General features: G+C 41.8%; 1 protein-coding gene across 6 annotated transcripts in view; it reads right to left on the bottom strand.

Moving 5' to 3' along the window:
• DIS3L2 (DIS3 like 3'-5' exoribonuclease 2) overlaps window positions 1–22,979 on the bottom strand; it is a 309,482-nt gene that overhangs the window by 84,236 nt on the left and 202,267 nt on the right. For all 6 annotated transcript variants that reach the window (XM_070422394.1, XM_070422395.1, XM_070422398.1 and 3 more), the window contains 2 exons: window positions 21,406–21,521; window positions 6,872–6,979 (listed from right to left, as the gene is read on the bottom strand). In XM_070422394.1, the coding sequence (XP_070278495.1) occupies window positions 6,872–6,979; window positions 21,406–21,521 (224 nt within the window). The remainder of the gene's footprint in view (window positions 1–6,871; window positions 6,980–21,405; window positions 21,522–22,979) is intronic.

Genomic DNA, 22,979 nt, shown 5'->3' with positions numbered 1-22,979 from the left:
CTTTTCTACTCTCACATTTTATTGATAGCTTAGCTGGTAACAAAATTTTAGCATAGAAATCATAGTCTTTCAGAAATTAGAAAGCTTTGCTTCACTGTCATCTAGTTTCTAGGGTTATAATAAAAAAGCCTTAAGTTAGTCTGAGTTCTGATCTACTCTGTGTGACTTTTTTTTCTTTTAACTCTTAGAAGCCTAAAGGACCTTGCTGTGTTCTCAGTGTTCTGAGATTATAGGACAATGTGGCTTGGTAATGATGTGCCTCCACCACTGTGCTGGACAGTGGGCTCTTTCAGTCTAAACAGTCAACCCTCTAGTCGGGGCACTTCCTTGAATTATTTCTTTCCCTTCTGTTTTTTTGTTTGTTTTGTTCTCTATTTCTGGAATGTTTATTGAACAGATATTAGACATCTTGGACTGGTCCTATAATTTTCTTACCTTTTCTCTCTCTTTCTGGGACAATTCCTCAATTTTATCTTTTAACCAGAAGTTTGAATCTTTATATCTTCTAATATGTTTCTAATTTCTAAGAGCTTTCCCTCCATCCCCCGAATGTTTTATTTTAAAAGTATTTAGATCTTGTGATATGTTTTCTTTTAAACAATTATCTTAGGATATAAACAACAGTTCTGTTTCCCTGTATAATCTGTTTTGTTCTAGTTGCTATTTTTCTGTTTGCTTGCTTTGGTTTTTCTGTATCATGTTAGAGGCTTTCCTCTTGGTTGTCTCTTCATATATGAAAGTGAAATACTACAAGACTGATTTTTTGTGAAATCCTAAAATGTTCTGCTTGTGTGAGTGGAGCTGATTGTCTACAAGCTTTACTACAGAGCAGTGGTTCTCAATCTGTGGGTCACGACCCCTTTGGCGGTCGAACGACCCTTTCACGGGGGTCGCCTAAGACCATCCTGCATATCAGATATTTACATTACGATTCATAACAGTAGCAACATTACAGTTATGAAGTAGCAATGAAAATAATTTTATGGTTGGGTCACAACATGAGGAACTGTATTTAAAGGGCCAGAAGGTTGAGAACCAATACTACAGAGAGATACAGCTGAGCTGTTGGTTCAGCAATCCTGAGGTTATTATCTTTAAATCTGTTTCACTACTCAGATTCCTCAGAGAAAAATTTTTCCCACCTCCTGACTCAGGGTATAGACTGAGCTACCAGAATTCTGGGGATGACTGGGGAAAGAAAGCTGGGACTCTTAACATTCAGTGTGCCAAAGTTCACTCAATCTCCGCTAAGGGACCATACCATCAAGTGTCCCCTAGTTCAAACAACCTTTACTTTATCCTGCCCAGGGAGAAAATTTCTGGTCTTCTTTGAAATTATGGGAGGGGCAATCTTTTAAATAAACTTTTAATCAATAGAGCTAGTCTTCTCTTCACACACCTCTTTTCCACTTTACAGAGTTACCTGGTGCTGTCAGTTTTTGAATTTCTTTAGGGTTCTGCTGTGTAAATTGGGTTTTCTTGGCTTTCTCTATTGCTGGCACAGGATTCAGCTTTCTCAGGACTGCTAAGTCAGTTACCACTCATCCATCTGCTTCCCAGCTTCCAAAATTTTGTTGCCGTTGTCTCCTCTCCCATTCTCTTTGTCCTTGTGGGTTTATGTCTTTAAAAAAATCTCTTCACTGTTGTTTTAAGTGAGGTTTTGGGAGGGAATGAAAGCAAATGTGGGTACTTGATCCTCCATCTTTATTTGGAACCTCTTTATAATTAAATATCTTTTTTTCTTTCATTTAATTTTACAGCATACACATTTCCCATGTTCTTACATGGTCTCTGTAACAACTTTAGTAATTGCATAACATTCCACTGAGTTGGAACCATGGCTTACTTAATCATTACTCCATTTTTGAGAGTTTACAGTTGTTTCTGTTTGGGGGAGGGAACTAGTTTTTCCTAGAGTCACCTTTCATTTATTTGTCTCATTTATTCCCTCTATTTAGGGAATGCTTGCTGACATTCTTCACTTCTCTGTTCTCATTCTGTGGTTTCATCACCTTTGCCTTGCTTATGGAACTACCTTGTGCAAATCTAATTCATCTTTAAATTGCCAGGCATCCCACACAATGATGCAGCACTAATCTTTCTAAAAGTCACTTTTCTCATGACACTTCAGAGGAACCCTACACCTACAATTCACTAGTGACTGACACTTGTGGCTCCCCATAGTTTGATTCCAAAGTCGCCACCTTTCCCCTGAATCTCATCCTTCAAACAAGGTCTGCTGCTCCTCCTGCCACTGCCAATCCACATTCACCTTCACTTACACCCTATCAACTGCACTAAGCTTCCCCAAGTGACTTTGCTTACACAACTGCTTCCTTCACCTAATAGATAAGAAACAAGTACTTGTTTCTAAAAGCTTAGGGTCTGTCTTGCCTTTTAAATGGACAGCAGAAGCTAATAACAAAAACACAAGGGCAGGAAATTAAAAATGGTGGTGGAGTAAATGGATGCTGCACAGACATGCTCATAGATCCAAACTGGAATTACAACTAAAATACAGAAAAACTTACTGAATAATCAATGGAGACACGTTGGAGAACCCTGATAACCGAGAACGAAAAGTGGAGACGGCATAGAGGCTGGTAGGAGGGGCAGAAAGGGCTGACCAAGCCCCCATAGACAGCAGCTGAAGTTCTGGAGAGAAATCTCAGCTGTGGGGGTTGCCACTGAGAACTCTGGGGTCTAATTCCCGAGGTGGGCCCCACGGCAGAGAACACCAGAACTGAGAAGGGTATCCACATAAGATCTGTCTGTGAAAAACATTGGGGTGGCTGTCTGCCAGAGAGAGATGGCTGGAAATTCAGGCACCCTCTTAAAGGGCCAATGCATAAAAGTCCCTGTGGAGCCATCCATCTTGTGCTCCAACAGAGGAACAGCAGAGTGGATGGAGCTGGGTGAGCAGACACCAGGATCAAAGGCTCTGGATCAGAAGGCAGACACCCCAGTTTCTTGTGCTGAGCCATTCCCTCACACAGCAGAGGAAATCTTTCTCAAGCAGGTGATCGCATACAGCGTTGCCCGGGGGGAAGACAGCTGACCCACTCTATTGGAAAGAACCTTGCCCCTTACAAGACTGAGAATAACAATTAGCCTCCAGGCAGAAACAATTACCCCATCCTGCTGAAAAAAACTTGCCACACAGGTGGATGATTGCCTGAGGGCACATCAAGAGGAATCCTATCAGTCTGCAGCCAGAGGCAGTCTCTGGAGACTTTGAGTCTTTGCCTGATCTAATTAGTCAGAAACAATATTTGACACCATCCTGCACTAGAGATTGAGAGGTGTAGCAGATCTACCTAATACATAGTCACAAACCCAAACAGGTACCAAAATGAGGAAACAAAGAGACAACCCACAAATGAAAGAACAAGAGAATTCTCCAGAAGAAGAAATAAAAATGAAATGGAGATAAGAAATTTATCTGAAACAGACTTCAGAATAATGATGGTAAAGATGCTCAACAGCATGAGAAAAGTTATAGCAACTATGAAAAAAGAACAGTTAGAAAAAAAGAATGAGATAGCACAAATAAAGAACACATTGGAAGGAATACACAGCAGATTAGGGGAAGCTGAGGACTGAATCAGTGAATTAGAAGACAGGGTTGAAAAAATCATAGAGTACCAAAAAGAATAAACAATTAAAAAACAGGACAGCTTAAGGGAGCTGTGGTACAATGTGAAATGTAACAATATTAGAATAGCAGGTGTGCCAGAAGAGGCAGAAAGGGAGAAAGGGATAGAGAATGTGTTTGAAGAAAACTTCCCTAACCTGGTAAAGGAAAAAGTCACACAAATACAGGAGGCAGAGAGGACCCTAAGCAAGAAGAACCCCAACAGGCCCACACCTAGACACATCATAATTAAAATGCCAAAAATTAAAGACAAAGAGAGGATCTTAAAGGCAGCAAGAAAAAAGAAAACTGTTACCTACAAAGGAGTTCCCATAAAGCTGACACATGACTTCTCATCAGAAACTCTACAGGCCAGAAGGGAATGACATGAACTACTCAAGGTAATGGAAAGCAAGGATCTGAAACCAAGATTATTATATCCAGCAAAGCTATCATTCAAAATAGATGGTCATAAAGAGCTTCCTGGACAAAAAAAAAAAAGCTAAAGGAGTTCATCACCACTAAGCCAGCATTACAAGAAATGTTAAAGGGACTGCTGTAATGAGAAGAAGAAATAGAGAGAGAAAACTAGACATACAGAATTAAAATGGCAATAAACAAATACCTACCAATAATAACCTTAAGTGTAAATGGATTAAATGTTCCAATCAAAAGATATAGGGTAGGTGAATGGATAAAAAAACATGATGCAAAATATATATATATACTGTCTACAAGAGATCCACCTCAGAACAAAAGACACACACAGGATGAGAGTGAAGGAATGGAAAAAAATTTCCATGCAAATGGCAAAGAAAAAATAGCTGAAGTAGCAATACTCATACCAACAGACTTCAAAATGAAGGTCATTAGAGAACCAAGATGGCGGCATAGGTAAATGCCTATACCTGCTGCCTTCCACAACCACATCAAAATTACAACCAAAATACAGAACAACTATCATCAAGAACCGCAGGAAAACTGGTTGAGTGGAAGTACTACAACTAGAGAGGTAAAGAAGAAAGCACATTGAGACTGGTAGGAGGTGCGGAGGCCCGGAACGGGCTGGTCCGGCACCCGGGTGTACCGCTTCTTTAATCAGGAGGGAGATTTCCTCTGCAGAGGCCACCTGGAGGAGCAAGGGATCCCAGCCCCATACCAGACCCCCAACCCAGGGGCCCAGAGCTGGGGAAAGAAGTCCCTATGGGCTGTAAGAATTATGGGCGATGAGAGAGAATCATTGATTGGCTCCTCCTGTACACCCCTTACTGGGGATCAAGCCCGCAAACCCGGGTATGTGCCCTTGACCAGAATCAAACCCAGGACCCTTCAGTCCACAGGCCGACACTTTATCCACTGAGCCAAACTGGCTAGGGCCCAACACCCATTTTGGAAAAACCCTCAGCAAAGTGTGAATAGAGGGAGCTTATCTCAACATGATAAAGGCCATATATGACAAACCTACAGTGAACAGCATACTCAACAGGCAAAAACTAAAAACATTTCCCCTAAGAAAAGGAACAAGACAGGGATGTCCGCTTTCACCATGCTTATTCAACATAGTACTGGAAGTCCTAGCCACGGCGATCAAACAAGAAGAAGAAATAAAAGACATCCAAATTGGAAAGGAGGAAGTAAAATTCTCATTATTCGCAAATGATATGATATTGTACATAGAAAACCCTAAAAAAATCCACCAAAAAACTACTATACTTAATAAATGAATCTGGCAATGTAGGAGGATACAAAATCAACACCCCAAAATTGATGGCTTTTTTATACACCAATAATGAATTCTTAGAGAAACTAAAAAAAAAAAAGTCCCATTTTCCACTGCAACAAAAAAATTAAGATACTTAGGAATAAACTTAACCAAGGAGGTAAAAGACCTGTTCTCAGAAAACAAAAGGATGTTGAAAAAAAGATAGAAGATATAAACAAGTGGAAGAATATACTGTATACATGGATTGGTAGCATCAACATCATTAAAATGTCCATACTACCCAAGACAATCTACAGATTCAATGCAATCTCTATTAAAATACCAACAGCATACTTCACAGAGCTAGAACAAATACTCCAAAAATTAAATGGAATAAAAAAGCCCCCAAATAACTGCAGCAATCTTGAGAAAGAAAAACAAAGTTGGAGGAATCACAATACCAGATTTCAAGTTATACTACACAGCCACCATAATCAAAACAGCCTGGTACTGGCACAAGAGTGGGCATATAGACCAATGGAATAGAACAGAGACCCCAGAAATCGACCCAAGCCATTATGCTCAATTAATATTTGACAAAGGAGGCAAGAGCATACAATGGAGTCAAGACCGTCTCTTCTGCACAGCAAAAGAAACCATCAACAAAACGCAAAGGGAGCCCACTGTATGAGAGAATATATTTGGCAATGATACATCAGAGACCTCCAACCACATAGGACTTTGGTGAAGGAGTTTCACTAGAATTTTTAAACCGACTTCTATGGACAATCTCTCTGCTCCCTTCCCCCTCACAAAGCCCAGTGAGTGGGATAGAAGTTCTTGTAGATAAAGAAATCCTGGAAGTGGCAGGGCAGGTATTGGGCAACATTTCCCAGGAACAGCCACAAACCTCTGAGAACTGCCAAGGTCTCACCCACCTGTTTTCCAGTAACCTGGAGAGATAGGGAGAGCCTCCATCAGATCAGATGATGGCAGACAGGGCTCCCTGCACATCCTGTCCCACTGACTTTCCAACGGCCTTGGCTTGAGGACACACCTCCCTGTGCTTCTGGCCTTGGGCTCTGGACTGGATGTTGTGTTTTGTTTTGTATCTGCAGAGAGGGTGGGGGACTCCTTGCTCTGCTGGGTGGGTCTGCTGTGGCCACTGCTGTCTGATGAAAATGAGTCAACAGGAGTGGGAGGCCCTGGAGGCCTTGCAATGGGAAAGAATGGGAAGCCACAGGAGGATTCTAAACAAGGCACAACTCAGATTCATCTTCAAATCTCATTCTGGCTATTATGTGGGAAGCAGCCATTACTCTTGTGTGCTCATTTGCAGGTGAGGAAGGAAAGTAAGTAAGTAAATAAACAGACTGAGCTTTCCAGAGGCAGCAGCTCTTATATGTTCTTCTCTATAGTGGCTGTTCCTATATCATCATCATCTACCACCATGGGACTCCAGCCCAGTGCGAGGCATACAGTAGGAACTTACCAGGGACTCACTGAGTGGAATGGACACAAGTCTAAGTTGTTACCTTGCCCTCCGAAGTCAGCGTCCAGATCACAGAGAAGGTCAGTTTGTCAGTCATGGGATTGAGGCTGCACAGTTCCTCACACAATGCCCTGGGAAGCATGGGGATCACCTGCAAATAGAGAACAGACCTGTGAGCACCTTTCTCCAATCCACAGTTTACACAGCCTTAGAAACATCCCAGACAGCAGAGTTTTGATGAACAGCTTGAGCTTCCAGGGAGAGCTGAAGATGGAGGCAGCTCTTTCCCCCAAAGACTATCAGAAAGACCACACTATCTGATACTTTTCCATGAGCTTCTAAAGTCAAACAGGAATGTGAAATAAAAGGTAAGAATTGGTAGCAGGGAAAAAATACATTAGAGCAATGAAAAACAACTACATTTTACTATATACTAAAACTGAAGCTTTAGACTCTAAAGTTTAGAGTCAAGAATGACTTGTACTTTAGGATATAACTATTTCAGTTGAACTATATACTTAAAAACCCAAGGTCTTACTCTTTAAGTCTTTAATTCATTTTGAGTTTGTTTTTATGCATAGTGTAAGTCAGGGGTCTTTTGCATGAGGCTATACAATTTGCCCAACTTTTATTGAAAAAGACTATCCTTTCCCCATTGTGTGTTCTTGGCACCCTTGCCAAAAATTAGTCTTACAGTTTTCAGTGTATAGGTCTTTCATCTCCTTAAGTTTATTCCTAAGTATTTTATTGTTTTTGATGTTAATGTAAGTGGGATTGCTTTCTTTATTTCTATATCACCTCACATCTGTTATGGTGGCTATTATAAAAAAAGACAACAGATAGCAAATGTTGGTGAAGATGTAGAGGAAAGGAATCCCTTGTACATTGTTGGTGGGAATGTAAATTGATACAGCTGCTATGGAAAACAGTATGAAGGTTCCTCAAAAAATTAAAAATAGAAATACCATATGATCCAGCAATCCCACTTTTAGGTATATATTAGAAGGAAATGGAACCCATACTTCTAAGAGATATCTGCATTCCCATGTTTGTGGAGAAGCACGGGACTTGGTTGGAATGTCTGTAAGGAGGATTCTCCGAAAGGTCGGGGGCCTCTGGGGGGACCTTGCCAAAGGCAGCAGCTCCTACCTTGACTTTTCCAAACAAGTCAAATCCCCCGGGTGTTTTACTAAGGGATCTGTTTAGTCTTTTAGACTCGACCTTGTAGAAGCATGTGCTTTCTCAAGGATGCTTACCTTGTTGATTGTATCTAGAGATTGATTTTAGTTCAAGCTGTTATGACAATAAAAGCCAAAGAAGGCAGGCGAACAGGGCTATTTGGTGGTGATAGCCAAGTAGTGCCTTAGCCCTCTCTTTCACAGAAAAGTGTGTCAGAGCTATCCGTTCACCCGTCACTCAGGGTCTGCCGGTCAGCCCCGGCACATGTTCATTACAGTATTATTCATAATAGCCAAGACATGGAAACAACCCAAGTGTCCACTGATGAATGAATAGATTAAAATATGTGATATACGTGTGTGTGTGTGTGTGTGTGTGTGTGTCTCAAATGAATGGCTAAAAAATGTAAACTACATACACACACACACACACACACATACACACACACACACACAGGAATATTATTTGGCTGTTGGAAGGAAATCCTGCCATTTGTGATAACATGGATGAACTTGGAGGGCATAATGCTAAATGAAATAAGTCAGACAGAGAAATACAAGTACTGTATGGTATCATATATATGTTAAATCTTAAAAAAAAAAAAGCCCATTTCATAGAAACAGAAACAGAGAGTAGAATGGTGGTTGCCAGGGGCTGGAGGTGGGGGGTTGGTGGGTAAGATGGGAATAGAGAGATGCTGGTCAAAGGTTACATACTTTTAGTTATAAGATGAATACATTCTGAGGATCTAAGGTACAGCATGGTGACTACAGTTACTAATAAGATACTGTATACTTGAAATTTGCTGAGAGCAGATCTTTTTTTTTTTTTTGAGAGGTCTTAAGTGTCCTCTCACCATATACACAAAAAAGAGTTAATTACATGAGGTGATAGATGTCTTAATTATCTTGACTTGGGCAATCATTTCACAATGTATATGTATATGAAATCATAACACTGTACACTTTAAATACATATAATTACATTTGTCAATGATTCTTCAATAAAGCTGGGGACAATAAAAAGAATCTAAGGACTGAGTATAACAGAATTTCATCCAAGTAAAATTACTGAATCAATGCGTTAGTAATTGAAAATAACACAACTGATCAAATCACATGTTGGAACATTAATAGATATTCCAATGAAATATCCCTGAAAGGTTCTTTTTTTTCTTTTTCTGTTTTGTTCGTCAGTGTATTTTGCTCATTGGATTCCACGTATAAGTGAGATCATGTGATACTTGTCTTTCTTTGACTGGCTTATCCTGAAAGGTTCTTAAATACAGGTTCTCTAGATGAACATTGTAGTCTACTAGTCACTCATTTTGCAGTGTTTTAAGCCCAAATTATTTCTTCCCTTTACTGATCTTTCTATCCCTTAACTGATACAATGGTATACCCTCTTTAATTAAAAAATAGATCTCTTCAATTTACTTTCAAATGATGACTTACAGCTATTCTAGAATATTACTTATTTTCTCTAAAATTCCAGAGATGATTTGAATGTCTCTACCCAATTTCCTAGAGATATTTCAAACTCTCTCCCTCCTTCCATTGAATCTATTCCTTTTCCCAGTTTTCTGGATTAATGGCATTACCATTCACCCCACCACCCAAACTAAAAACAGAGCATCAATGGCCATTTGTTCAACACACTGCAGACCTACTTGATTTGCAGCGAAGTACAGGTAACATGCTAACCTGTGTGAAGTAACTGGAGTGACAGTAAGAGGGGCAACTATGCACTAGTTGATATAAAGTTAGCTAGTTAAGTTTCTATGTCAGCAAAGGCAAAACAAACCCCAGTGTTTTCTTATTCTGTGTAAAGTGTCTGTACTTGTACCATTTCAGTACAGTAAATAACCTTGGTATGGAAAAGTACATTCTAGAACTCACAGCCCATACCAGTAACAACTAATTATTCTAAAGGATGCCATATCTTCTTAACACCTATGTACAATCTAATGACCACCTGCAAATGTCTGGTAACAGCTTTTATAAGATAACCACTTTGAAATTTTTTCTCATCATTACTTTTATACCATCTGTTCAGATAACACTATATTTTAACTTACTAGTATTTAATGAATATTAAAATGTAATCTAAATTTTTTTCTTGTATGTATCAAGTGTTGTACAAAGTAATACATTTTTACTTGCATAAAAATATCGAACAAAATGGAGAAAGTTTCAGTACTATATTGTGCCATGATTGAATTGTAAAGATTTTACATAATTTCAGCCTTTGGACTATGCTATAGACTGAATTGTGTCTCCCATCCCCAATTTCATGTTGAAGCCCTAACCCTCAATTTGACTGTATTTGGAGGTGAGGTCTTTAGGAGGTAATCAAGGTTAAATAAGGTCTTAAGGGTGGGTCCCTGATCCTATAGAAAGAGATAAACTCCCCCCTACCCTGCACATACACAAAAGGCCAAGTAAGGACACTGAGCATGGACCCCCTCTGTAATGTCATTGCAACTTCGTTGTAAATCTAAAATTATTTTAAAATAAAAGAGTTTATTAAAAAGAAAGCCACTGTTTTTATTAGTAGGTTTCCTAAGTGCCATACATTTAAATATGGAAGAAATTTATGTTAATAAATACAACCAGATCTGTTCAGCTTATGTTATACTTAAAGTACTAGCTAGCTGCCTATGAAAATAGTATTCAGGTAACACTATAAGCCAGGAAGAGTCCACAGTAGGACCAAATTGGCTGACATCTTCTTCTGGGACTTCTAGCATCTGGAGCTATGAAAAAATAAATGTGAGTTGTTTAAGTCCCCTCTTTGATATTTTGTATGACAGCCCAAGCTGAGTAAGACAGGCCAAATCGAGTTTGTTGGGGTGGATTCTTGGATTCTTCTTTGGGCTGCATTATCAGATAATTATACCAACTGTATTTGGTAGCAGGCTGCTCACCCTGCTAGTTAGGATTTCTTCTAAGTGTACAAGGCAGTATCTGATTGTGAATCACAAAACTGAGTATTTGAGAATGCAGCACAACTCCTGACTTCATGTATTAGTGCTTGTCAAAAGAAAGTTATTGCAACTAAATGCAATGTGGTACCCTGAACTGGACCTTGGAACAGAAAGAAGGCAATAGTGCAAAAACTGGTGAAATCCAAATACAATATGCGTTTTCATTAATAGTAATGTTCTGATGTCAGCTTTTTACTTATAGCAATCGTACATGGTACTGTGAAGATATTAACCAGGTCTGTTCAGGTAACACTATATATCAGAGTTTGGGGTTAAGATTGTATTTGCAAATTGTCTGAAAATCATTAACCAATAGCGTGATGTCCAGGTTCATCATCGGCACAATGCAGGAAAAAAGAGCAAAGATAGACTTGAGGTTTAATCCTGTACAAGTTGGGCAAGCTAGTCTAGTTCTCTGAGTCTCAGTTTTCTTATTAGTAAAACAATATTGAAGGTGCCCAATAAAAGTCAGCTCCCTGGCCATCCCACGGTCTACTGGGTCTTTGGGCATATGGCTCAGCCTTCCCTCAGTCTTTGCCCTGGTGTTCCCCTCCACACCCCAATCAGAGCCACACTGACTTGCTCACTGTACACCCCTTCACCTGCCAGGCCTGCTCACTGCTCTAGCTCTTGTTCCCTCTTTCTGGAATACCTGTATGGATATTTGGCATCTGGCCAACTTTTACACATCCTTTAAGATTCAACTCATCACCATTTCTAAAAAGATTATACAGATTCCCCCAGGTGGAATGTGGACTATGTTCTGTGTACTCCCCCACCCCACCCCCATTCTTTCAAAAAGGACTAGAGGCAGTCCTGAATGCCTGTCACTTACTCCATCCTTCCTGCTCTTCCACAGTACTTCTGTAGCCCTTCACACACTCATCCTAATTGCTTCTTTATGTGCCTCTCCCTGCTACTAGACCATGCAATCTTTAGGAATGAAGACCAGCTCCAGCTCCTGTTCCCGTCTCTCTATCCAGCACCAGGCACACAGCAGGCACTTCTGGTTGAATGAATGAATGACTTTTGCTCAGGAAATGAATGGCCTGTTTTTTTCTATGTTTACTGTTTACTGCATCAGAGAAGAATTTTATGAAATACATGGCAGACTTCTACTTAAACATCTTTACAAAAGATTTTCACAGGCAGGTAGTAGTTTAAGTATAAGATAAGCTGTTTTGGCTACTCTCCCCTAAAAACAATGGGCACACACAGCGGCTGCCCTGGTTATAGATAAGCACTGCTTGGTCTCCTGTATCTTATACAGAAGATGACATTTTAATATTCACACTACAATGTGCTGCCAAAGAACCTAAGTGCTCAGGAAGAAGCTAAACATCAAAACTTTTCATGTAGTATAATTATCTTTAAATTTTAAAGAGTATTCCTTTTAATAAAATTTCGTAGGGCAGAATTCAGATGGAATTCAGAGAAAACAGTCTTTATGTCCACATAGTTTTGTAAATAAATGGTTATTTCTAGGTCTTTGAAAGGAAAATGAGTAAACCACAATCACATCTGTGGTTTGGCATGTCATGCCTTTCATAAATTGGGCCTGACTTCTGCTGAGGTCACTGGGAATGTGCTCTACGACATGAGGCACATGTATCAAGAACAGAGCACAGCAGGGATCCCCCTGGGAGATGGGGCTGGGGAGACTGGCAGCTGCTCCTGATAAGCTGCTTTAAATACAATCCTGTTATTTCAGGGAAGACCTGCCCGGACAACAGCACAGTGCCCCATGCACATTCATCGGCTGCGTGAGATCTGCCCTGGTACCTGGAGAGACTCTGAGGCAGGGGTGGTACACGCAGAACACGATGTGTAACTAGAAAGAGAAGAAAGGTCTCTGCAGGAGTTGAGAAACTGCTAGTTGTCATTAGCATCGTGGAGATGCTTATGCATCCCTGTGAAGTGTCCGCAGTTGAGTCCTGCCTGTCCCCATTAGCTTCACTACTCAGTATGGACCACGTGGCTATTTCTTTCAAAGTTCTCAAACTTGCTCACTTTCACTGTCCCAAGTCTACAGACCCATAGTTAAGCTTATAATCTGCTTTTCCTGCTTCTGCCATTCACAGCTGAGTGGTGATGGAGGAAATCACTGGACTGTGTCAGGTGCACCACTGAACCAGCCTTAGCTCCCACCCAGTGGAGGCTGGCAGTCTTTCACTTACATTGCTTAGTTCCTTCCTCTATGCCCCTCAGGCTCTATCCCAAAACTTCATTACGCTCCTCAAACCTCCTGCCCAACTGTCTTCTGCCTCATTCTCAGCAGAAAACCTCAACTCTTCTTCACAGAGAAGGTGAGCACGTCAGACTCACCTGTTCCCAAGCATCCTTCCAGCTCTTTCCTTCACCAGTTTCTCCAGACTCCACCCCCTCTAACTTCACCTGAGTGCCTCAGTTCCCTGACACCTCACAAGCGTCCTCCTTGTCTAAAGCCTGGCCTCTGTCTGGGCGTTTGATCCACCCCTCCCGCCAACGCTCTTCTCAATCAGCTACCTGTTCTGCCGGTGTCATATCTTTCCTATAGACCATATACAAGGCCAATTTTAGCAACAATAGACAACACTGACCTCCTCAGTCTAGCTCTCCCCCTCCCTGAGCCCTCCCTTCACTTCTCAAAACAGTTTCGCTTCCTGTTTTCATTTCCAGCTTCCTTTCACATCTCAAGGCAATATGACATTTTAAAATTGCAAAAATTATATGTTCACTGTAGAAATTTTAGGTGACAACAAACCAAAACATGAGAACACAAAAATTCTGAGGCCCCATGCTTTAGAGAATAAACAATGGTAACATGTTGGTACAGAACTTTTGTCTTTTTTCAGTGCACACATAAACAACTATATGTCAGGTAAAATATTACATATTATAGGTCTATGTATATTTTGAAACACAGAACTAGTGGATACTCAGACGCTCCTCTGTATTGGTCTTTATGGGTCTCTTCTCCTTCCCAGGCTCCCTCAACCCTGGTGCTCCTCTCTCTCTCTGGGCTTTGCTTTCCATTCTCTCTCTGCACATTCTCCCCAAGGAGACCCTTTACCCCTGGGTGTGCATGACCACTGATACATGAGTCCCACCTACATCCCCATCTCTAGCCCTGCCTTTCTTCTCCTGGTAGCTCCAGACCCCTCTATTACACTGCCCTTTGCACACCCTGATTTGGATATTCCATGCCCACTTCAACTTTACATGTAGAAGACAAAGGTCAGCATTTTCATCCCTTCACCTGTTCCTGTGTCTATATTTTCTTTCTCAGTTTAGAGCAGCACCTTATCCCAGTTAAATAAGCAAGCAAACAACACACACACACACACACACACACACAAACACACACACCCCACAACTAGGTATTACCTCGTGATTCCTCCACTCTCCTCTTCCCGCTACATCCCACCAGTATTCAGGTCTGGTAGGTCTTACCTTCTAAATCTCTCTCAAATGAGTGTTTCCCTCTCCATCTCCACTGGTAAAGTGTTGACACCTTTGTCTCTCTTGGGATATTTTCCAATAGTCTCCTAACCGAGCAGCAGAGTTCTGGAGTGGAAATTATTCTAGATGAGATTTCTTTATTAGTCTCCAGATTTCTACATCTTCTTAATAAACTCCACCCAATGATAATCTGCAATCCCACTTCTATTAGGATACATTGCTTTTACCTTCCCCGACAGTTGATGAGCTAAATTCAGTAATTTGATTTTTTTTTTATTCATCCTGTTAATAAAGGAGGGCTCTGAGAAGTCTGCGATCAAGCCTGGTCATGGCCCAGGTCACGTGTGGCCCAGGGCTCTCCAGGAGCAATGGGTACAACACCGGGATCCCTCCTCTAAGGAGACAGCAAAGTCACAGTGGAAGCTGAGCTTTCCCATCTGCCTCACCCCACTCTTAGTTGTGTGAGATGGACTGCTAGATTTGGAGGGGAGGCAATTTGGAGGCAAATATGAAACACTCCGTGCTCAGGATGTCCATTTTAGCCACAGGCTGCAGACATCTATTGCTCTACTTTTCCTGGGCTCCAGCTGGATGCCAGCACATCAGTAGACTCTATGATTCTGTGGAGGGTCACTCAAAGCCTCCAGGGGTCACAACTGAGGGAAAGGGATCTGGTACTGATAACTGTAGCCTCACTGTTCTTCAACCACATAGTTTCTAAGGGGATTGCGTATCTTAATAAAAAAAGATCATGTCACTTCCCTGCTTGCCCTCAAAATGAAGCCCAACCTCTTTAGCCCACCATTCCAGGCCTCTCTGTAGCTTCATCTCTTGGCACCCCTTGCAACATACACCCCAGCAATTCTAAACTACATACTGTTCCCTGAAAAGTTCCATGCTTTTCCTAGCCTCGGTCTAGAATGCCCTCTCCATACACTTTTGTCTACGTAGAAATTTTCTACTCATAATTTGAAGCACTGCTCAAAAAAATCAATAGCTTTATAATACCTTCTTGGCTGTTATGGAAGCTCCTCTCTTACCACCAAACAGGGCAAATAAAACCTCTCTTCTCTATAGTACTTCCTCACCTTGGGAGTACAGGTAGCCCAGTGCATTGTAACTGTTTGTTACATGCTCCCCTCCTAGGACTTCCCAGGGTAAGATAAGCATCTCTGCCATTTTCATAAGCCTGGCACCTGGCACACACTGGAACTTGATAAATGCTAACTGGATGAAGACTAGTAGCACCTCAGGCAGCAGGAAAGGAAAGGGGATTAAAGGGTGCTAAATCTTCTTAAGCATGTTTCAAAGTCAGGATCAAAGCTGGGTCAGGGCAGAGCTTAAAAGGTGGTCATGGATAAAAAGGGACAGTGAAGATAGGATACTGACTTTCTAAGCATTCTGGACTAGAGCTTAAGAGAGCTGAGAGAAATTGATCATTTAGGTAAATACACCACTGCCCAAGGCAGCTGGGTGGGGGTACCAACAAGACTATAAAATCTTATATTAGCCTCAGAGAGCAGAAACATCTGCGAAAGCCACAGCGGGTAGGCTGGCCAAGTTCAGCAATGGGTTAGCCAGGACAGCCCTGTGACCAACAGAAAGGGCCACAGAGGGGAGGAATCAATCAGCTAGGCAAAGAGGAACAGGAGGTGACAAGCAGTGACAAGGGGCTACAATAGCTGAAGGAAGTCAGCTGTCAACAACTGGGTTGCCCAGAACTGGGAGGGGCTGTAGAGGGCTCTTCTGTCCCCCTCGGCTCAGGCCACTGCTGGCTCCCAAACTTCCCTCACACCTTCAGTGCCCACTGGCTGTCTGAGCCTGAGAACGTGGTGAATTTTCTCCTGAGGACTTCGAGGTTTTAACAATGAGGTGCACTCAGCTAGCTCCCAACTCGCACACATAAGCAACTTAAAAGACAGAGATAATTCACTTGCCAACCAACATCTCTGTTTAAAGAATTTTCTTTTTCACATCAACACTTCCTTGAATTTCGAATTTGATCAACTCTGTGTTGCACAGTTTGACATTAACAAAACATCAACATTCTGACAACCTGCTGGGGTCAGAAAGGAACATCTTAAAACTCTTTGGACTCCACATTAAGACAGGCTTCCAATCCCAATCTTTGATCTCTATTATAAAGCAGTACCAATAAAATATCGTAGAGATTTATGGGCGAACTTTCATTTGAGCTGTTTCACACCTAAAATAACACAAGTGCTTGGGCCAATAGGCAGAAATTTTTGGTTTAGGTTTCAACTGTTTAGGTTTTCTTTTACTTTTAAAACTCAATTCACTTATTTAAAAGAATTACCTTAAATTTTACAATTACATTATATTTCTCTCTCAGAGAAGACAGTGGGAAACATTAACTGGGTAGATGGCATGTCCTTCTGAGAAGGACAGGCCCAAGTTAGGGCAAATAGTCCCCAGCCTAACAGATATCTTTTTTTTTTTTTAAAGGTGTTATATCTTTTGTTAAAAAAGAAAAAAAGGTGTTTTTTTCAAGGGATTTAAATGGACGATATTTAAATTTATCTTTCCTCCTGAGTGAACCCTAGTGTTAACAAGAATAACCAAATACTTATTTCTGTGAATAACGTCCCAACAAAAAGAATTTCATTTAGAAGGCAGTAGGACAGTATTTGGACCCAGATCTGCTGCCTTGCATGCTGCCCCATCAAGCTTAGATTGCAATCTGACATTAGTCACTCACAGGTCAGTAGCACTGAATGAACACGATTAGTGCCACATTCCCTCCAGGTGGGAAAATAACCGGCACCCCTGCCCCCACCACACATATTCCCTCCCCCATCTGATGGAGTTGGGACAATGATTCTGCCAAGTGAGAGAGCAGAGGATCTGAGGAGGAGGAACGCAGCTCATCCAGCTTTTAAGAAGACCTTTATAGGCAAAGTAAAGTGAAAACAGCAGAAGAGTTCCTGGACACAGTCCTTTAAGAAACAAAAACGAGTAGGAAGAAAGGTCAGAGTTGTGGTTCCAAGGAATCCGGAGGCACAGCTGCTGCTGTCCAAGGTTGTAGGCCGGCGCCACTCGCTCCTGCCAAGCTGGGGCAGTGCCGGCAGGCGGCAGGAGCCCGCAGCCATTCAGAGGCACGATGGCCCTTCCTCCACCCAGCTCCTGCTTTCAGAGCTTAGGAGCAGAGTCCCAACAATAAATTCTAGAACTGTGACAATCAGGAAATCAAAGAGAACAGAAAACATGCTTAGTTATTTAACCCAATTTTGTTTCATCATTTTCTAATTTTGAAACAAAATTCCTGGTTACAAAAAGAGAATGCAGCAGTTAGATAAGAGAAAGACACCTGCTTAGAAGAACCTCACATTGTGACAAAAATTCCTAAATATTTGAATTTGAAGATCACAGTTAAGCTTTTCTATGTGGGGAGAACATTTCTTTTATGCACTTTTATGTGGTCTGTAAAGAGATTGCTACTTTTATTTCTCTTTCCATCATAACATTATAGTTTTGTAGATAAAAGTGATTTTGAAGTCTCATCTCCCTTTCCTAAGAGGTCCTGCATTTTCGGGCAGGGGATGTGGATGAGACATCTCCAACCTGAGGCTATAGTAAATGTAGTCCATGCATTGCTAGCACGCGGCTGGGGCACTCAAAGGTCAAATGACATTAGGTTTATTGGACGTGGCAGAGGTATGTTTGAAAGTCCATCTTCCACATGTCACAGATGATGCCCACTAAGGCTGAGGTGGGGATGACCCAATCCTGTGCACCAGAGCAGAGCTACATTAAGTCTTGGGTCTGTAGGAATCATGGGAACTTTCCATGATGGCTGTATTGAAGCAACAGAAGTCCTGGCAGAAGTGGGCTCCACAGCAAAGACAGAGAGGCTGAGAAACCCTTGACACAGTTGACGTCTCTATTTTAGGAAGCCTTGGTTTCAGACTTGAAAGGAAGTACAGACATCCCTCAGAATCCATGGGGGACGGGTTTCAGGACAATTCCCACAGATACCAAAATCCGAAAATGCTCAAGTCTCTTATATAAAATGTTGTATGTAGCATTTGCATAGAACCCATGCACAACCTTTAACTCATCTCTAGATTACTTATAATCCCTAATACAATGTAAATGCTATGTAAATAGTTGTTATACTGTATTGTTTGGGGAATAACAAGAAAAAAAGTCTGTACATGTTTAGTACAGACGTAACCATCACAGGACTAACTACATAGTACATGTCAGCAATAACATAACTGTTTTTCCCCCCCGAATGTTTTAAATATGTAGTTGGTTGGATCCAGGGATACAAAATCAGTGGATACAGAGGGCTGACTATATACTATAATAGCTGGGTAGTCTTACAAGCCTTGGGTTCCAGGGTAATTATACATTTGTGATATGGGCACAGATGGTATATCCTTGGCAATAGTGTGATGGGGAGGGGTGGGTATGGAGGTGATGCCACAGGGCCAACTATAAGCATGGACATGAAGTAGTCAGGGACAATTTTCAGAACCCAGGAGAACACTGGCTTCTAAAAAGATGCACTACCACAGTTAGCATTGTCAGGATGATACTCATCCTTCCCTATGGCCAGGGACCAGGCATAACAAGAGCAGGTGGTCTGATTCCTAGGACCCTAGGGGTGTGACATCTCTAGGATTAGCAGCACATGGATCTCTGGTGGACTGCTCTGCCTGGGTCTAGACAGCATGTCCATAAAAGGGCCAACCCATTCTGGGGAACAGCAGGAAATGGAGGCTCAGTTGGCCAGGAATACACATTTTTCAAGCCCTAGTTTTAAAGGGGTGATAATAAAGAGAGAGGTCAGCAATAACTAAGAGAAGGGGAATGCTGTCCTACAGACATGTCTTAATGCTTGTGCCAAGATGTTCATAAAGATCAGGGCTTTAAAGGGCCTCTTCAGAACCCCTATGTAGGTGGTTTTCTCAAACCTATAGTTATCCATCTAAATGCTTCAATCTGGGGTAGGCAGCACAGTGAATTTCCCCAGAAGTTAGAGGGGTGGTAGCCAGAACCACAGTGGCCTACCAAGACATGCTGCTTTTGAGGGTAGTGCTTATAGCCTGGCTTTTCCTTTTGCCAGCTGTGTAGGCACACAGGTGTGCTGGCAATGGGAGCTGAAAATCAGATTAGGCAGTGGAGGGAGACTGGGCTGTTGTATCCTCTTCCTAGGTAAAAGGTTCCCAACTCCCATGTACATGTGAGTGGGTGGATGGTGGGAATATACCTCTCACCTTAGTGTATTCAAAGAGAAAACACCAGAAGTCATGTCCTGAGGGCATGGGAGGAGGGAAAGTTCAAGCTAGTATAGGTACCAATCTAAAACTGGACCATAGGATTTAAGGAAGCTAAGGAAGTGAAAGTCGTGATATAACCAAATAAGCAGATGAATGGAGGAGAAAAGAACCTGGAAGAATTCATGAGCTTCAGTAAGGGGGTAGAAATAACTCACATATGGTCTTTTATTCATCACCGCCCCCAGGGCCAAGAGCAGTGCCGGGAAGACACTGGTGCCCATTGAATAGTTGTTAAAGGAGGCCTATAGACTCAGTGCCTCATCAGGAATGGCAGAATCAAGACTAGGCAGATGGTATATCCTTGGCTCCCTTTGCTTTTCCATCTCTGAGAATCCAGGGTATCTTGTAAAGGGCAGGGCAGGGGCAGATGAGCTCCACCCTTTAGAACAGGAGTCAAAACACCCTGGGAGGTGTGGCTCAGTTGGTTGAGTCCAGTGCAACAAAAGGTTGCCAGTTTATTTATTTTTTTTTTTACAGCAAAAATGTTTTTTATTTTGAAAAATATATTCTTAAAAAATTAATAACTACAAATGACATTTATAACTAGCTAAACCTACATTTTATTCCCCATTCTACAGTTTTCCAAATCTGGAAATCTTGGACAAGTGGTTTTACCTCTTTCTACAGCACTTCCTTCATTTTTTTAATTTTTTTTATTTTTCGCTTAAAGTATTACAAAGGGTATTACATAAGTGTCCTTTTTTCCCCCCCGCCCTTGACAAACCCCTGCCCTCCCTTACCCCCCAGTGTCTTATGTCCATTAGTTATGGTTATATGGGTGCATACAAGTCCTTCGGTTGATCTTTAAATCCCAGTCAAGGCACATGCCCAGGTTGCAGGCTCAATCCCAGTAGGGTGCCTTCCTCTCTCTCTAAAAATCAATTTTAAAATCTATTTAAAAAGTACAAAAAACTTTTTCTTAAAAGACTAGTAGTAAACTTTCATTCCATTCTTCTATAGTATGATCATTTAATAGATATTACATAAGTGAATGGGTGTGACTGTGTTACAATAAAAGTTTATAAAAATGGTGGCTGCTGTGGCTGAGTTTGCTGAGCCCTGCTTTGTTTGGAATGATAGTTTGCAAGCAGTTATTTTTCCTCATTTCTTGCTGAAGCTGACTACTTATCTGCATTACTTACGTGGCAGGGCCTGTATGAAGGCTGGAGATGAATATCTGTGTTTTGCCTTCCTATCTCTTTAATTTCATTCCTCTTGAATATATAAGGGCCTAACAGGAAAACATGCAATAATAGAGGACAAGTATTTTTCCAGGGAAAACTTTTTTTTAAAAAAAACCTTCACCAAAACCGGTTTGGCTCAGTGGATAGAGCGTCGGCCTGCGGACTAAAGGGTCCCAGGTTCGATTCCGGTCAAGGGCATGTACCTGGGTTGCGGGCACATTCTCAGTAGGGGATGTGCAGGAGGCGGCTGATCGATGTTTCTCTCTCATCGATGTTTCTAACTCTCTATCTCTCTCCCTTCCTCTCTGTAAAAAATCAATAAAATATATTAAAAAAAAAAACCTTATTAGATGTGAGAAAAGATGTTCAGACAAGGTTGCTGTTCCTCAGGAATTTTTTGTTTAAAGAGAAATAAAAAAAAAATTTAAAAGAAGGGAAGAAGCACATTTTTCAATCCAAGAAACTAGAGACTGATTTTTACCTTCTGAACCAAGTAGACACTCGTAGCTCTCTGAGCAGCCACTTGATCCAATTCGGAGCCCTCAGGGACAAAGTAACTGACGTCGGCAATGTGAACTCCCACTTCATAGGTGTTGCCTGTAAAGAAAGGCACAAGAAGGTCCATCAGCCTGGTCTGGAAGGCAACAGCAATCCCTCCCGGAAACTCTTCCCAAGAACACATGTCACTCTCAGAGGCCACTGGGGGCCCTTTCCAGTGTCGATGGGCACTCTACCTACTCCCATAACTTCACTGTTGTTACTCGATGAGATTTTTATCCTGAACAAACATTAACCATTTTCACAATATGTTTCGCACTTCTCTCTTTTAAAAAAAATATTTTTACTGATTTCAGAGAGGAAAGGAGATGGAGAGAGAGATGGAAACATCAATGATGAAAGAAAACCATTGATCAGCTGCCTCCTGCATGTCCCACATTGGGAATCAAGTCCGCAACCCAGGCATATGCTCTGACCAGGAACTGAACTGTGACCTACTGGTTCATAGTTAAATACTCAACCACTGAGCCATGACAGCTGGGTGTGTTTCCCATTTCTAAAGGCTTCTTGTCTTTGACAAAACATCAGTAGACTTGCAAAGGAAGACTCATTTTAGATGATGAACAAGTCCTTTAGGTCAGTAGAAGCAAGTTGGTCCCCAAATCCTGCAGACTCTGCCTCTGAAAGCTCTGCCGTCCTGTCTATCTGACAAGAGCCTGCTTTCAATCCCACAGCTGGCCTTCCTCCCTTGACGCAGGCAGCCTCTTACCCAACCTTCCATACTGTTTCTAGTCATCTTCATAATCATGGATCTGGTGATGCCACTCCCTAGCCTGCTACTCTTGTTCTTGCATGGTCTCACCCAATCTACCACACCAGCCTTATGACCTTAACCTCCACACGCTCTATACGCAGCTGTCATGGCAAATTTCTTCCCATTCCCAGAACGTGTCTTACTCCATCCCACTCAGATGCTGGCCTGGCTTGTGCTTTTTTTACACTTGAGATAACTCAACAGGACTTGCCTATCAAGATCCTTCTTACCTTATAAGGGCTAACTGAAGAGTATCCCAGAACAAGAAGAGGTTCTCTGCCCTGTTTCCTCCAGCTGCACTGTTAAAACACCCAACCCATAACTGAAGATGCTTGCCATGACCGCTCTTCAGAGGTCTCATCTCTACCAGACATCACAGCATATCTGCACTGGGTTACTCCAATGTCTGTCGCTCTCCCTACAGCGTAAGCTCCGGAAAGGAAGGGCATTTGGTGTAAAGTTCACTTGTGTAGGCCCAGTGCCTAGAAGAATGCCTGACACACAGTAGGCACTCAGCAATACCTGTTGAGTGAATAAATCAACAATTGATTTGCCAGTTGCTTTTTCCCTTTTGGCAAAAGACCCTACTTGTTTTCCTTTTAGAACTGCCCTTTCCTTTACTGGTGGAGCTGTTTTTCAACAGGCACTGCCTTCCCTATCAGTTCCACCAGAGATGGTCAGATGATTCAGGCGAATGGAATTTCATCTAAAGCTAGGCTGGGGACCAGTGAGGTTATGCATTT

Source organism: Myotis yumanensis, unplaced genomic scaffold (genome assembly GCF_028538775.1).
Source record: "Myotis yumanensis isolate MYYU_CA2020_CCGP unplaced genomic scaffold, mMyoYum1.0.hap1 SCAF_8, whole genome shotgun sequence".
Taxonomy (NCBI): domain Eukaryota; kingdom Metazoa; phylum Chordata; class Mammalia; order Chiroptera; family Vespertilionidae; genus Myotis; species Myotis yumanensis.
Note: the sequence above shows the minus strand (reverse complement) of the source record. Positions and strands in the feature narration are given on the sequence as shown.